This window comes from Haemaphysalis longicornis, unplaced genomic scaffold, assembly GCF_048455015.1.
Source record: "Haemaphysalis longicornis isolate Haplotype H1 unplaced genomic scaffold, Haemaphysalis longicornis Haplotype H1 scaffold_6, whole genome shotgun sequence".
In the NCBI taxonomy this organism is placed as follows: domain Eukaryota; kingdom Metazoa; phylum Arthropoda; class Arachnida; order Ixodida; family Ixodidae; genus Haemaphysalis; species Haemaphysalis longicornis.
This window is the reverse complement of record NW_027526407.1, coordinates 149,969,886-149,986,774: the sequence shown is the minus strand read 5'-3', so window position 1 is coordinate 149,986,774 and position 16,889 is coordinate 149,969,886. Positions and strand designations below refer to the sequence as shown.

The window sequence follows — 16,889 nt, the reverse complement described above, 5'->3', positions numbered from 1 at the left end:
GACTTTAAATGGCTGGTGAAGGCACCCTTTTATTGGAGAGAGAGAGAGAGAGAGAGAGAGAGAGAGAGAGAGAGAGAGAGAGAGAGAGAGAGAGAGAGAGAGAGAGAGAGAGAGAGAGAGAGAGAGAGAGAGAGAGAGAGAGAGAGAGAGAGAGGGCTCTTTAATGTGAACTGGTGAGGTCAGCCCTGCTAGGGACAAGGCTTGCTACACCAGATGGTGGGTGACTACGTTGATGAGTGGTGAATATTAGACATTATGGTTACAGCAGGAAGACAAACAAGAAGCGTTGAAAAAAAAAGGAAGTAAAAACAAGAGAATGCTGCCAGCATAGTCCGGACATAAAAAGTACAATTGAAAAGAGAATTGTTAATGTAAACGCTGAAACAAAACGAAAAGTAAACGACGCGAAAAAAAGAGTAACACCAACCCAAGAAAAATAAATAGATGAACGCCAGTGACACCAACACAAGCAAAGTAAATAGATGAACGGCACAGTGCGAAATAGTAGATATCGCGACACACTTGCTCTGTCTGCGATCTAGAGAAATTTGTCTAGTTCAGTTTTTTTTATTGGAGCTGCCGGCCCTGTAGTACATTCTAGAGCCCCCCCCCCCAGCCCTTGCGCAGCTGTCGTCCACTGTAGCTGTGGCACCATATTTCATTATTGCAAATCAAAGTAGCCTCTCAGTGCTGTTGTAACCAGGGAGGCGGATGAGCCGAGCGTGGAATTATGATCAACAATTTTGATTTTCTGGGGCAATGTTTCCTGGGGAGCAGCAGGAGCTGTATTCTGCAGTAAAGGGAGATATCCGTCTATGCGTATATGTCCATGGGGGTTTTGTTTAGAGGGCTGACGTTGTGCCGCCACCACACTGTGAAGTATATATCTAGGCGGGCTAGCGAGAGGTAGTATTTTATTGAGCCAAGAGGCTCTCCTTGTCACGGTAGGAATGTTTCGCGTGTTGCGGCGAAATTCTTATAGCTGAAAAATGTTCAAATTTTGGCCCTATACAGACAGAATATACAGAAATTAAACCTGTATTTGCTTTCTCTCAGTGTTTCGAGGGGTACCATGGAGAAGAAGACAAAAGTTATCGTGGTTTTGTCAAGCTTGACGTGGGCAACCATAGAAGCCGCCATTTGCTTTTTACGGCGGTGGAGTAGAAGGCAGGTCATCCTCCTAAGCAAACTTAGTACTAAATTAGAAATTAGAACCCTAAGAGCTATAATGGCGGAGCTTCTCGAGCACGTTCCAGTTGGTCGCACTTAATGCGTGGGTTCGCCGCAAGGGCTACACCCTTTTCCTGAAATACAAACTAAAAAAAATTTACACCCTCTTCCCGCGAGGGGAACCATGGGGTAGATGCAACGCATCGGGGTTTGCCGTTGCGTTTCCGTTATGTTAGCGATGTCAGCATGTGGATTGCTGTTGTTTTGTATCATATTTACGCAGCATGTTCACCCCCGATGCGTCGCATCTACCCCATGGTTCCCCTCGCGGGAAGAGGGTGTAAATTTTTAACCGAGCGCAAGCTGCGCGCTAACGCACAGCTGGCACGGCGACGGGAACGAGCGCAGCCGAGCGCAAGCTGCGCGCTGACCACGCTGACGCACAGATGGCGCTGCGGTGAGAGCGGCGGAGCGCGCAGCTGCCGCGGCGAGGAGAATGGGGGAGGGATGCGGACTACGCTGCGACAACGACGCGGGACAAGGCGAGTTAAAGAGATGCGTTGCATCTAATAAAGAAAACAGCGTTCTACATTATCGCATTCGGCGTCATCCACAAAAGTGTCCTCACCACCATGCTTTGGCCGCCGTTTAATTTGCAGCGCGGGTGAAACGTCCTGAAAATGCTTTACCGTTCGGGTAACACCTCGCACGGCTACCGCTTCCTGGCCAGACACTTCATTTAATGTTCCTTCACCCATTCAGCGTATTGAGTGCGCTTTTGTACGTCCCGCATTCGCAGGACGAGTTCAGCCACCTGGAGAAGCGAATCGGCAACACAAAGGGCGCGCCAATCAACGTGCAGGAGTACATTCAGCCCTGTGCATTGAACAACATCGCCTCCTTCGTCTACGGCAAGCGGCTTCCCATAGACCACCCTGAGCGTCACCAGCTTCAACGTCTCGTGGCGAAGCTGTACTGGCCGCTGCTCAAAGGGCCCATACAGCTTTTCTTACCACCCATCGTACGCCGGATTCTGGAACACCTGCCGTTCACGAGACTGGGACAGGTCAACGCCTGCATGAAGGAGCTGGAGAAGTTCAACGAGTAAGGCTCGCAGTCGTGGTGCGATCTCCCCAGGGGAGTTTTTTCTCTAGACGTTTTATTGGTAGAAGGAACCGTAGCACCACGCACACTCTGCTCACTGAATGAGTTTTTTAGAGATGGAGAGACAGAGAAATAGAGAGATGGGAGGTAGAGAAAGAATGCAGAGAGAGAGAGAGAGAGAGAGAGAGAGAGAGAGAGAGAGAGAGAGAGGAGCACCTACGAGAACTCAAGCGTTTCTGTCAGAAACGTCAAGGGAGCGTCTCCCATATAGCAATGTGTGTGGTTTTACACTAGTTCTTGACGCCGCAATGAATACAGAGCTTAGTTAAATGTATTTGCTTTGAAATGAGCGAATCGCCCATAAAAGATGGTTTTAACACCCAAACAGTCCGGCAGAAAGGAATACTTCTTATTTGAAAAAGCCGTGAAAAATTACAAAAATTTGGCTGCAAAATTGAGCAAACAATACAATTATTCTGTAAACATCACAACGTCATGTAAGGCTGAGCAGCACCGCCACGGTGGCTCAGTGGCTAAGGTGTTGTGCTGCGGAGCCCGAGGACGTGGGTTCGATTCCGCCCACGGTGGCTGCTTTTCAGGGGGGGGCGAAAAGCGCGAACGCCCCTGGGTCGAGATTACGGTGCACGTTAAAGATCCCCAGGTGGTCAAAATTAATCCTGAGCCGTTCACTACGACGTTCACTACAATCAATCAATCAATCAATCAATCAATCAATCAATCAATCAATCAATCAATTAATTAATCAATCAATCAACCAATCCATCAAAATTGAGTAGCTACAAGAGCCTGGATTGAGCGGATTGTAACTGCTTTCGAGACAGCAGTTTAAATATTACATTGTTTCTGGTGATGCAAAATAATTTGTGCGTTCACGGCTTTATCGAGAAACAGGCTCAATAACGCATGTACCTCCAGTTAAGAAACGGGCTAGGGCCAAATTTATCGCAGAGTTCGGGCATTAACCTTCCGCCCAACCAACGTTCTCGCTAAGTGGTCATTTTGAGCGTATTTATGTGTTGCTGTCAACTGCTCACGCATGGTTTGTTAGAAACGTAAGTGAGAGAACTGCAATGGCTTTAGGCCCACCAGCTGTTGTCATTTCCGATCTAAATTACAGGAAGCTCATTTCTTATCAATACACTTCCCCCTCCACGTTACGGACATTTTTTTTTTAATTAAGTCGAAGGAGCCAGCTTTACACCATCTTAAAAGTGGCACGTTAAAAATGAATCCCGTTATCTGTTCAACTCTGAAATACTAACAGAACTAAACTCCCCTGTCACAGTTCTCAAGTCTAGTAACAATGTAAACTCTTTTGCAAAAGAACTCGCATTTTGTAAGGTAATAAACAGGTTAATGACCATATTTTAACGTCCTTCCTTCTTGACCACTGCTAATTTTTGGTCGAAGGTCGCACGAGCAGTGAGGTAATAAGATTCAGACGTGTTCGCGATTGTAGTGACGTACTAAGAGCGACGCAGTGACTGAGTCTGCTGGGATACCACCACCCCTAAACCTACTTGCCGTAACAGCATCGTCTGCAATTCAAAAAAGCTGCTGTTCTCCAGAAATAATTTTTTGTGTTCAAGTTTTTTATCACAACTGGAAAATATTGTGACGTGGCGGCAGGGCACAGATGACACGAACGATGTGATGGGGTGAGGCGATCTATTTACAGAATGGACATAGCGGCCATTGTTGTTGTTGTTGTTGTTGTTCCTTTACGAGTGGCACATACCCACGTGGGGGATTGGCAAAGAAACGGGGTGGCTTTTTGGGGCTAAAACGCCCACCTCATCGTCCTATATAATCAGCCTGTAGGAATTAGGGCAACGGTTACCGAATTATATAATGAGTCTAAAGAATGAATCCGTGAATGATGTCATTTTTAAGAGAAAAGACTAAAAAATTTTCACCGAGTTGGCAGGACATGCGTCTGGTCTCATATATGTACGCGTGAATGGCCGCAATAATCCCTCTATGACAAAACCCCACGGATGTGGCCCCGAACGAAAGAAGCACCGGCATCGACAGAGGAAGGCCAATACGTTGAATTGGTGCGGCTAGATACCGTTTCCGAATGAAAGAAAAACCGCGGCAGTACAGGAAAAAGTGTTCAATTGTTTCATCTTCACCGCAAGCAGCACAAAGACCGGAGGAGGTGAGACCAGCGCGATGCAAATAAAAATTAAGCTGCGGTATTCTGCATCTGATGCTGGTTAAAGTGACCTCACACTGGCGGGACTCGCAAACTCTCGCATTCCAAGTGTGAGGGGCATAGTCATCCCAGCCTGTGATAGTACTTTCCTGTGTCATCCCTAGTCGTAGATATCTGCGGAACCTTGCGTGCGCCAAGAGAAATGGGGTAGGGCTGAGGTCCACCGTAGGGCCATCTAAAGCTGAACCGGCCAAAGAGACAGCCGTTACATTGATCCATAGGCTCCTGTGCCCTGGGACCCAGATGAGCCGGATGTCGCGTAAATGGGGAGGCACAATGCGGCTGAAGGTACGGATAAGTAATGAATCTTTTGTAGCGGTCATGACACAGACCTCGCGCAACATGCGCGCCAGGAACGTCGTCGTCGTAATCGTTCTTCGGTCAAGGGGCTGTGAGGCATTGTCACATTAGTCCCGTAACATCACCCCCCGGGTCGAGGGCGACCGTCCCGGTCGATGACGAGGCAACGTGAGGATTGCGATGCGGCGAGCGACGCGATGAAAACATACAGTGGAGACTTGCCTGCCGCCACAGATGAAGATGACGTCCCTGTTGATGCCTGGCCCCACAGAAGCGATGTCTTCAAGCAGTAACGAACCATCGGCGGAATTCGAACCACGTCGGACGAAAAGGCTGGGGACACGGCGTCTTCTTTGGTCTGTTCTCGGCTTTTATCGGCTGGTCTTCACTGGCTGCACACGGGCTGGGGACACGGGGCGGGGGACGTGGTCAAATGCAGGTCGCAGTGGGCTGAGTCTGCCCGACATGGCCGACGGTCCCTCGAAGATTTCGCCCAAGGCTGAGACGATGCGATGCGGAGGTGAGGATGGGGATGATCCCGCACACTCCACCAAAATGCCGAAATAAGATTTAGCGCAGCGAAAGACACGGACGATGAAAAGGACGGGAGAGCGCCCGTCCCGTTTTTTTTACCGTCCGTGTCTTTCGCTGCGCTAAACCTTATTTCTGTAATATGAACCAACTCGCCCAGCAACACGTCTTACTGATCCACCAAAATGTTACGTGGCGCAGGACGAATGACAGGAACAATGGTTGAATGTGTAGCGGTATATTTACATGATGGCGTCCATCACCGCACCAAACAAAGCCACGCCCACGCACACAACTTCGTCCTCTTCGTCTTCTCTTCGTGACAATATTTTCTCAACAAAAACCTTTATACTTACCGCGTATACCTTTATAACCTTTATACTCCGCCATACCGCGAAGTAAGAGTGCGAAACTAGCCGCACTGTACAGCTCAACGTTGCAGTATTATAGAGTACGGAAGGATGTTGGCCAGTTAAGCCGTTACTTGTTCCCGCTGTACTGTTTTCACAGCTTCTACTGGCATGCCAGGTGCTCGTATTGCCGTTCTTGTTCACTTTTTATTGTCTTGAATATTGTACAAAATTTTCTGCGTGCATTTACTATGTCGTTCACGAAAAGACAAGTATACTTGCGCCAGTACGTAATGTTGGTGCTATTACTGTTCTCGTTAAAGGAAACAAATTCAACTTCACCTCAAGGAGCAGACAGCCGACGTCAGCGACGACTTCATCCAAAATTACGTTAAAAAGATCCAGGAATCGAGGAAGGATTCTAAGCCCCTTTTTACAGGTATGTTAACAGGCGCGCTCGAAACACATACCGCGAATTTTTTTGTTTCGCATGCATAACATTGTCGGAACTCAACACGCTGCTTGGGGCAACACCACGATGACTAATGTTTTTATTTTCAATTTTATGTGTCAGTTTCATTTGGTATTGTTGAAGAACCGAGGCGGGGACCGCGGGACGTGGGTGATTCGTTTAATGGCGGATGGGACTTTACAATGATGGTGATAGTTGAGGGCAGCTGCTAATTGCCACCTCTTCCTCTTCTAATATTTTTAACATCCTCCCGGCCGGCCGATAAGTAGAAGGAGGTTAACTTAATATGAGGAGTTAACTTTTCAGCTGTAGCCAACGCAAAAAACACCATTGTTCATGTTCACTAAACAGTCCGTTGTGATCAGAAACGATGTCAAGTCCGTGTTAGCCGCACAATAATTGTTCATTCTTCTGCTTCCACCTATGTTTCCATCTTCTGTGGCACACGCGTTTTGTGGACTTGGGCCAGGGCACGCGGCTTGTCTTGACCATCGTCTTTCCTGGATGAGCTGGCAATGTTCGTGCATGCTTCGTGTGGCATGAGCGTAGGATCGTTTTTCGTGTCGAGTTATTGACGTACTGGCTCACTCTTTCCATATGTAGATTGATCCTTCTTCGTGATGCTTCTCTTGTCTTTTTCGTTTTACCGACCAGTCGGCCTTTCGTCACCTGCTTTGGTGAAGCCGCGTTTGGGGAATTTTTGCCTGCACATCGTAGGGCATTTCGGTTATGCCGTCTGCGCAGCCTTGGTTTGGACGTAGGGGTTTTCAGATGTTTGTTACGTCCTACCTTGGTAAACGAAATGCCCTCTGAAGGCGTGCTGCTGTGATGGCATCTATTAGGCGTCTCCATAGGTGAGCCAGAGTTTTTGTGGCGTCGATAACTGTGCTGTGCTTCTGCGTTAACTTGTGGTTTTGCTGGTCCTTCATTAGGTCCTTCCTTGCGCCTTGATCTTATTTGCTTGCGGCTAGAACCTTGCACACAAGATGGCTCTGCAGGTTCCCGCACAGCGTTCTCGTTGATCGAGTTACTCGTCCTTTCTGTTGTCGGTACTCGAGAACTTTCGTCGTTGGGGTTGCAGTCATCTGAGCGAGCAACAGGAACGGGTGCCTCCACTTGGTTATTCCTTAAACTAGTCCCTTGCTTGAAGGAAACAGCTTGTTTCTTGACTTCTGGCTGATGATGAAGTTCTTTCAGAGGCGTCGTCAAATTGCTGTTTTCGTTCTTAAGGTGACTGTTTTCCAAGGCCGATTCACTGACGTTTACGATACCATCCTGCCTTTTCAGGGCTATTGTGACAGTTTCATCGGTAGAATACTTGTCCAATTCCGGGAACAATCGCTCCATTCTAAATTTGGTCAACAGGATAAGATCTTCGAATTCATAGGCGGCTTCATATTCTTTTTCTAAATCATCCAGTTCGACGAGCTCTTCAATTTCACTGTCCAGTTTCTTTAGTCTTTCATATTTTTCCATCAGGCTCTTCTTGAGGCAAATCAGCTTACCGATTGATGGCGCCTCGGCGTTCATCCGTGATTTTATATCGTTGATCAGTGTGGTGGCGTCGTTCCGGATAAGGTTTCTTCGTTCGGACAGGGCCTCCATGTCGACGCTCGGCGTCGTTAATATCTGTAGGTCGTCGAGAAGAGTCATGGTAGGCAGGAAACCGAAGCCGTTGATTCCGTTAGTCCCCGCAGGCGTCCGTTCGGTAGCGTTGGTGAGGGCGCCTGGTCGTCACCTGCTTGGTGAGCCCTCAATTGATCCGTGGGTAGTCACGTCCGCCTAAGGCCCGTGGTCAGCGGTCACCGTTCAGTCCCATCGCAGCCGTGTCACTCGCGTCATCGTTGATGGCGGTCCGCACTCGGGTCTTCAACTGTGTTATCCTTTGATCCTGGTCACGGCACCACTTTGTTGAAGAACCGAGGCGGGGACCGCGGGACGTGGGTGATTCGTTTAATGGCGGATGGGACTTTACAATGATGGTGATAGTTGAGGGCAGCTGCTAATTGCCACCTCTTCCTCTTCTAATATTTTTAACAGGTATATTGTCCACTTCTTCGTCCACTAATGGGCGTCCGCCATCTTGGCGCGAGCACGACTGTGTCACTCGATGTGCTACATCTTTGAAGGCGGGCAAACATGGCGGCACCTGTAATTGTTCACTTCGTTATCTCTTCCTTGTAACACTATATGCGCACAATTGCTGTTCATGTGCCACCTGTTCTTATTTTGCTGTTCAGTTTGTTCTAGTGTCACTGACGTGCGAGTTGTAGGTGTGGCGAGACCTGTGAAGCGGTCTTTTAGACTGATTTATAGTGCGCAGCAGTTAAGCGCCCTCTCCTGTGGTTTCACGGCGCCGTCGTACCTCGTTGTAACCGAGTGAACGAACGAGACCCCGAAGACGAACGACATAGCACGAGCAGGAAAGCGGAGGAGGAAAGTGTGGAGCAAGTGTAAAGGGGAGGGCGGTATGCGGATACGCGCAACCAGATGACCGAGAGAACCAAGTGGCCACCGAAGATAGAGCGAGCAGCAAAAAAGGACGATGAATGAATGAAACTTTATTAATGATACGGGGGGCTTGGTAGCCTAGTTGGGGAAGAGGGGGAAAAAAAGGACGATGAATCCCTGCCGGAAAGCACGAGACGTGGTCCCCCGCGGCGACGCGCTGCGATGCAACGCCAGAGTCTTCGTGAGTTCGCTGATGCCGCTACCACTTCGGGAGACGCAGCGGGTATGCGCCGTCACCCGGAGTTCTCCCTGCTCACAAATTTCGCATTAGGGGGTATCGTAATCTTCAACCAATTTTAAGACGAAAGTGTTTTATTCCCGGATACACAAACATTTGAGTGACGTCATATCCGTCACGGAAGTGACGCCAGTATAATGAAGCAAGCGGCCTGTAAAGGGTGCACCCCTGCACACAGTGTCTTCTTGCGGGGAAGCAACCTTTAGAACAAAAGAGGACGTTATACTTAGGGTTGTTCGTTTTTGGATTTTATATTTTAACACGAAAGTGTTTTATGCCGCGATACCCCGAAATTTCACTGATGTAATATCCGTCACGGAAGTGACGCCAGTAACCTTTGCCGAAGCGATCCGCGAGCAGTACGTCGCTCACCAAGCACACCCACAAGACAGCCGCCGACCCACAAATCATGCTCAGCTGCCGATTTCGCTGCACATTTCACTTTCGTGTTTTACCGACTCCTATGACGAATTAATCACATATTTTTTCCTTGCCACTCAGTTTTTTTTTTTACCCCGGTACAAAAAAACTGGAATGCGGTATTACTACTGATTGTTTGTTACGAAAAATGTTATTGCAGTGAAGCAAGTTACTGAACACATCTCTAGGACACTAAGCACGCACTGCGAGCCGTGACTTCAAAAGCAATAAATGTCTGATTAAATGCCGCTGAGGACTTGGAGTTTCGCGCTGCTTTGAGGAGGGCCTCATCCTTTTGACGTTTGAGACGCTTCGATTCCACCTCCTCGAGTTGTCGGGAGGGTTCGTCACATTGTCGCTTGAGAAGCTCTGCTTCCGCTCCAGGCAGCCGAAGAGCTACACCCTCTGGCCGTCTGAGAAGCCTTCCACCGCGATCCGCTTTTGCCTCGCGCTTTTCAATCGCTTCGTTCGGTGTCCGTGCGCCCTGGGTGTGCTACTCTTTCCTGCCGCTGTGTTTGGTTAGCCATTGACAGCAGCCGTCATCACCACTGGCCAGACCACCTCAGTGGGTACCGTATTTACACGATTGTAAGTCGGCTCGAATATAATTCGACCTCCACAAATGGTGAAGCCGGAAAAGAAATAAAATGAGGACGTACCGATGGACGCGCTTGAAGTTTCAAAGCGAAAATTTATTGCCCAGAGTTCAGTGAACTAGACAGTATTCTAGTTCACTGTACCGAGAGGGTATACGCGACTCGTCCCCGCTTGCGTCGTCGTTTACACTGGTGGCGCTGCCGTCACCGCTCCTTCTGTCCCGCAGCCAATCGTTGTCGAGTAAAATCCCGCACGTCGCGAACGGCCACACAACAACATCGATTGCAACAGCAGTCCCTCCATCTCGGGAAAGCGTCCCCACTTCGACCCGCGAAAGCCTCTTCGTTGGGTGTCTCAGTTGAGTGTCGAGTCGCTGCCGCTGCCACTCCGGCACCGACCGTTTCGAAACGTCGAACTTGCGGCCCATTGCGCAGTTGGTTTCTTCGCCGTAAATAATAACTGCTTTCTTGAACGCGGCCTGGGGAGCCTATGACTGAGCGTGCAACGCGTAAAACACGCCAGCTCCACAAAACAAGAAAATGCGCCTAACGCGTCATCGGTGTCGACTCTTCTATCACCCACTGATTCCCCCCGGAAACGCCACCACGGTATGGTACGGTACGGCGGCGGCATGGGGGGAAAATGCTTGCTGACACAAAATTTTCGTGTGAACGTTTTTTTCGCAGTTTTGGGTGCTACCGGCTCACTAATCATAAACACGCACATTAGACGGGTGCTACCAGCGTAAGTAATTATTTACAGCCTCGTTTATTTGTGGGAGTTTCGGTTTCGACAAAACGAGCACCGAGGCGGCCCCCATGACAGAAGGGCGCTCGTGACGTAACCGTTCTCGCCGAACAACTGCCGGCGGGGAGACGCGCGTGCGCCCAGACCGACCGCGGTTTTCACCGTCTCCACGCCCCCGGGCAGCATGACGTCGGTCCTAAAACCATGACGTGATACCCACGTCTGCGCGAACCGCAGCCAGAGCGTTGGCCACGTCACGGGGGCCTTCACGTCGGCAGTTTGGGGCCAGGATGAGTAGATGTCGTCATGCTGATGCCGATTGCAAAAGGGTATCCGTTCTGAGCTTTCTCGTGCACGCAGATTAAATTGGATTTAAAATGTGTTATACTGAACGGTTGCTGTTAAAACTTGCAGGGAGATGCCTCCATATACAAAGGAAGCATTTTACATAATTATCTCAGCTGTAGCATTTCGTGTCAGTACTACTTTAATAAAGCCTTCTGCTGGGTTAGTTAATTCGTAGGATTCGCAATAAAAGTTAGCGCTGATTTACAAACAAGATGGGCGGGACTGGGTGGGAATGGCTGCGGCTTCCACAATTGGAATGTGAATGTGGTCGGGAGGCAACGGTGTGGTGCGTGCAGTGAAAGGTTAAAAAAGGAATGCTTTTCTGAAGCGCGCGGATTAGCCGAATGCTATAAGCAGAGCCGTAGAGTCAATACAAACTGCCAACACAGCTATCGCGACCCCGATGCAATATTTCGCTTGCTTTGGTTTCGATTGCAAGTCGACCAATCTTATTCAGATTTCGAAATTTGGAAAAACAGTTGACTTAGAATTGTGTATATACAGTGCATTGTTACGCCTATATTCATATTTAATGCCTGGTTACCGTAATGTTTAGCTTACCGTCGTGGCAAGCAACATAGAACTTGTGCCGCGAGCTGTGTGTACCATTTGTTGCTGTTTTTTTTAGTTGTAACATAACCTTCAGTAATGTACATTGGAACCCCGCTGGTACGTACCCCGGACTTACGACGACCCGTTTCGTACGACGAATCAAACCGGTCCCGCCGAACTCCCCACAGAAACAGTGCAATAAAAACTCCGATGCTATGACGCCCGGGTGCACGCGGTCCGTTTCATACGACGCACCCTGGCGCGGATAAACCGGCGTTTTTCCCAAATCTCACGGCTTCGCCACCTCGTCCCGGCATTTATTCTTAAACCCTGTTTGACGCTGCTTGATATGCAAAGGTCCGCATGCAGGCGAGACCACTTGCTGATAAGACGCACGCAAGCAGGCTGGTAGTCGTGAGCGGGAGTTCACCTTCGACGGCCCCACGCGGCTGCAGTGCGACAACCGCGAGAAGTCATAGTTCGGGTTCAGGTGGGTGACGGACCGTGAATTTGAAGCTCCCATCGAACCACCGACGAATGCGAAAACACTACGACGCTACCCCACGGCGATGACTGAACACCCGTTTTCCTCGCCTGCTCGATCCGAGTTTCTTCCTTTCATGACGCTCTCTCCTCCTCTCTGGGCTCTCTGCTTATCAAAGTCTTTCAAAGAGGCGTCGTCACTCCGCTTCTTTCTTTGCTAGGTTGCCTATATTCACGCGCGTCCGCCGCAAGGGTGGAGACACGAATACGTTAGCACCGTCATTTTGAGTTGCACGATGACCGCCGCAGCATGTCACTGTAGTAAAACCGCGCTATAATTTTTTTTACAGCAACACGGTTTACTCTCGAAGTTTTAGTCATCTCCGCTTGTACATTCGTTCATTTCGCTTAGCCTCAGCAGTATCACACTCGCTTTTTCCCCTCTCAATTAGCTCGAGCACGTTGGTCTTATCTCTTGCACGGAGCCCGTGCTGGCGGGCTATAAATAGCGCCGAATGGCACAGGTGTCGCGTAGCGCGCGGCGCTTGGCTGGCGGACTAGCCCGGATGCCGTGGAGGGGAGGGGGGCACAGCATATGCGTTTCTTTTTTTTTTTAACTTGGAATTTCAGATAAAGGTTTGCAAATCAAGCCGGAACGCGCTAAATATAGCAGCTTAAAACGTTTTTAGCCCACCTGTCGCGTGAGACCGTCTACTAGGCCAGCATTTACACGCACCTCGGTCGTACGACACCCCGGTCATACGACACTTTCTTGTGGTCCATTGAAAGTCGTATAATCGGGGTTCCACTGTATAAATACGAACCGGTGCGGTGACTGCGATAGTCATTAGCATTCCAGAGGCCTGGCTTTGATTACCATTATGACCAACATTTAAGTAATTTTTTTTCCCGGCCATTTTATCAACGTTTAGTCCGCTTTGTACAGCTGTGTTTTTTAGCTGGTTAGAAAGTCACACCGCAAGCATTGCGCCACTCGTTTAAATATATAGTCAAAAACAGTACAGCCAATGCCTAGGTGGACTGTCAACTAAGCTTTTCAAAAGCCTGAATTTAAGCAACACCGAAAGTCAATGGCAAATCAAAGATCCGGAAGCGCGCAGTTGTGTGGCAATAGCGGAGTATTTGGGTTTGTTGTTCCGGGTTGCGTTTTTAAACCTCTTACGGCTGATAAATGAAGTTGTGAGTGTGCTTCACTTTACGTGCGATATCGTTCTGCAAATATCTTTTGTTGAACAATTCAACGTAGAGTTTAAAAACAAAGGCTCGTGACTATAATCTGGTGTATGCAGACATGTACATACAGGGGCAAATTCTTTTCACCTTGCCAATGTATCAGCAAATGCCACAAGCCGGAGACACAGTGTCTCAATCTGAAAGTGTTTCCTGCACAATTTATCACGGGAATATATTTTTCTTTTTTATAGCTCATACAGCTAATGATTTGTTAGGCATACCTGTAGATTTGACTCGTGTGCTAAACTTCGCACTTTAAACATGCCACCAATTCCAAGCTTAAGATGGGGTTTTGTTCACAGCACATGACGCAAGTTTTGATAGTTTGCAGCCCCATTTGAGCATTTAAAATTTTTAACTACCTGAAGCAAAGTTTATGAAAAATCTTTATCGCACTACGCCTTACTCACCGGCTAAACTTTTGTATGACATCAACACTCCATTGGGACACTGGGGAGGCTATAAATTGTCGGCAGCTATTCTTCGAAGCTTCGAAACCCTGGTACAACGATATGAGCGTGAAATTCTGAACGCCAGTTTCCAGAAGTTCTGAAAAAAGTTGATTTTTTTTTTGCTTACTTGACAACCTGGGAAATTACTGAAACATCATGAGAAAGCTGCAATGGTGGATGCATGCAGTTTTATGGTGTGCTTAAGACAGGGTGTGGCTACGACATACGGCCCCACGTTCGAGTAGGCTTTACATGCGGTATAGGAAAGCGATACTATCTCGCATAAGTCACGCCTAAACTTTGATAAGGACAACGAGCGCTACAAACCAGGACAGAAAAAATGAAGAACGACGAGACAGACGCGCTACTAACAACTGATTTATTCCAAGGAAAGAGGGGTATAAGTAGCTTGTCTACAAACACACAAACATACACAAAAAAATAGGCGATCTAAAAAGATACGATAAAACAAAATAGCCACTGCTGAAGACAACAATCACATATTTTTATCACATCTTGTCTAGGATCCGGTACTCCGGTAGGATCGGGTAATCAGTTGTTAGTAGCGAATCTGTCTCGTCGTTCTTCGTTTTTTTCTGTCCTTTTTTTTTGTTTGTTTAGCGCGCCGACGCAACGCAGGCGATGAGGCGCGCCGTAGTGGAGGGCTCCGGATTAATTTTGACCACCTGGGGATCTTTAACGTGCGCCGAAATCTCGTACACACGGGCGTTTTTGCTTTTCGCCTCCATCAGAAAAGCGGCCGCCGCGGCCGGGAATCGAACCCGCGACCTCGTGCTTTTTTCTGTCCTGGTTTGTAGCGTTCGTTTTCCTTAAGCAATGCACCATCTAGACCAACAGCATATTTTACTAAACTTTGATAGTTTAGGCAATTTTTGATATTTTGCAGCCCCATTTCTACATTTTCAATGTAAATTACCTGAAGCAAATTCACGCCTAAACTTTGATAGTTTAGCAATTTTTGATAGTTTGCAGCCCCATTTCAACACTTTGGATGTATATTTCCTGAAGTTGCAACGTCACGCCTAAACTTTGATAGTTTAGGCAATTTTTGATATTTTGCAGCCCCATTTCTACATTTTCAATGTAAATTACCTGAAGCAAAGTCACGCCTAAACTTTGATAGTTTAGCAATTTTTGATAGTTTGCAGCCCCATTTCTACACTTTGGATGTATATTTCCTGAAGTTGCAACGTCACGCCTAAACTTTGATAGTTTAGCAATTTTTTATAGTTTGCAGTCCCATTTGTACATTTTCAATGTAAATTATCTGAAGCAAAGTCACGCATAAACTTTTATATTTTCGGCGATTCTGATAGTTCGCAGCCCCATTTCTTCATTTTAAATTTTAATTATCCGATGAACGGATTTAGCGCGCATGTGTTGTGCTTCCTTGGGTGTTTTACGCTTATGAGAAACGTCTCCCGTATCTCCGCAGATCGAAACCTCGTCGGGAACGTGACTGGATTTCTGCTGGCCGGAACACTGAGCACAGCCAGCACTGTGTACTGGAACCTGCTCGTGAATGCCAACAACCCTGACACGATCCAAGCCCGCGTGCAGAAGGAGATCGACGACGTGGTCGGATCGGAGCGGAGCCCCACGTGGGAGGACCGGAAGCGGATGCCCTTCACTCTCGCCTGCATCTGGGAGGTGGACCGATGGAAGACAGGCTCTCCACTGGGAGTGGCCAGGGAGTGAGTTGGCGAACACCTTTGATGTGAACGCTGGTTGTCCAAATGCCGTATCTTCGCGCGTATAATCCGCCCCGGCATATAACCCGCACCCCCACTTTCCGTCGCCGCAAAAAAATATATATATCCTGCGTATTGCCAGCATATTTTTAACGAAGAGGATGGACCAAATACACTGCTCAAGGAATATTACACATTTGTTTATGCAAAAAAACATACCCAGCAAGAAGACTTCCAACATTCATTTTGTCATGTTGGTATATTGTTGACCTGGGTGTGTGAAAAATAAGCACTGTCAATGGGATAACAGTAACTTAGCCGCTGTTACTGCTGTTGGGGCGTCACGGCCCAACACGCATTGCAGTGAAGCTGCACCAAAGGCAATACCTCGCATACAATACTCACCTCTACTTCACACGTGAAATTTTCGCATTTTTGGTGCGGGTTATACGCGCGAAAACACAGAAGGCACTGTTGCCAAGACAACGACGCGATAATTAAAGGACTCTGCAACACTTTCCATAAACCCTGTCACACTTTCCTTCCTGTCTGGAAGCATCGTGAGAGATGTAGTTGTCCCCAGCACAGAGCGGTCCTGCGTGATTTGTTCGCCGCACCAGATCCGCCTTCCGTTTTTGGTTTGACTTGTGGGCTTTTTCTAAAGTGGCTATCAAATGCGTTTATTGCTGCTACTAAAAGTAAGCAGCTAATATCCGCTACTTTGTTGTAATGACGTCATTCGAGTGTTCAAAGAACGCCAGAACTCGGGAAAGAGAAAAAAAATTTTGAGCAGGTTGCCCATTTATCTGATGGGCATATAACAGTAAATTTCGACTGAGGTACCTTGTGATCCCCTATTCTAATAACTGGATGTGTTTGTTGACTATGTTCTGACAGCTTCAAAGATTTAGAAAAAAAGTTGAAAAAGTGTTGCAGGGTCCCTTTTAGCGCATGCAGACCTATTTACAAGAACTCAACAGTGAAGAACTCAACTTCAGTGAAGCTTCGTGTCGGGCTAGTTGGTACAGTAGGGGGAATTGCGCTGGAACTTGTTACAGGGACAGACGATTCTGAGAGACGAACACTTTTAGGTGAAGACGGCGCAACTAACAAGCCCCAGCTCAATCCTTCTACTATGCTATACCAACTAGCCAGACATGAAGCTTAACTAAACTTCGGGCCTTCATGTTCCGCATCTAGCGCCGTCTTCGTGTAAAAGTGTCCGTCTCTGTGTCCTGTCTGTCCCTGTGACAAGTTTCAGCGCAATCTCCCTACTGACAATAGTAACGCCCGCAATTTCAAAAATGCGCGCGCAATGGCTTTGACAAAGTCGGTACATTCTGAGAATTAAAGTGCCGTGGCATGCCCCTTGTTACAATTTCCTTCGGAGGAAAATAACTCGCTCCACA

General features: G+C 48.0%; 1 protein-coding gene across 1 annotated transcript in view; it reads left to right on the top strand.

Moving 5' to 3' along the window:
- The window catches only part of LOC144141987 (cytochrome P450 2A6-like), a 48,561-nt gene that overhangs the window by 22,269 nt on the left and 9,403 nt on the right, over nt 1–16,889 (top strand). Inside the window, exons 5-7 of the mRNA XM_077673417.1 lie at nt 1,970–2,274; nt 6,018–6,133; nt 15,225–15,483. Coding sequence (XP_077529543.1) covers nt 1,970–2,274; nt 6,018–6,133; nt 15,225–15,483 — 680 coding nt within the window. The remainder of the gene's footprint in view (nt 1–1,969; nt 2,275–6,017; nt 6,134–15,224; nt 15,484–16,889) is intronic.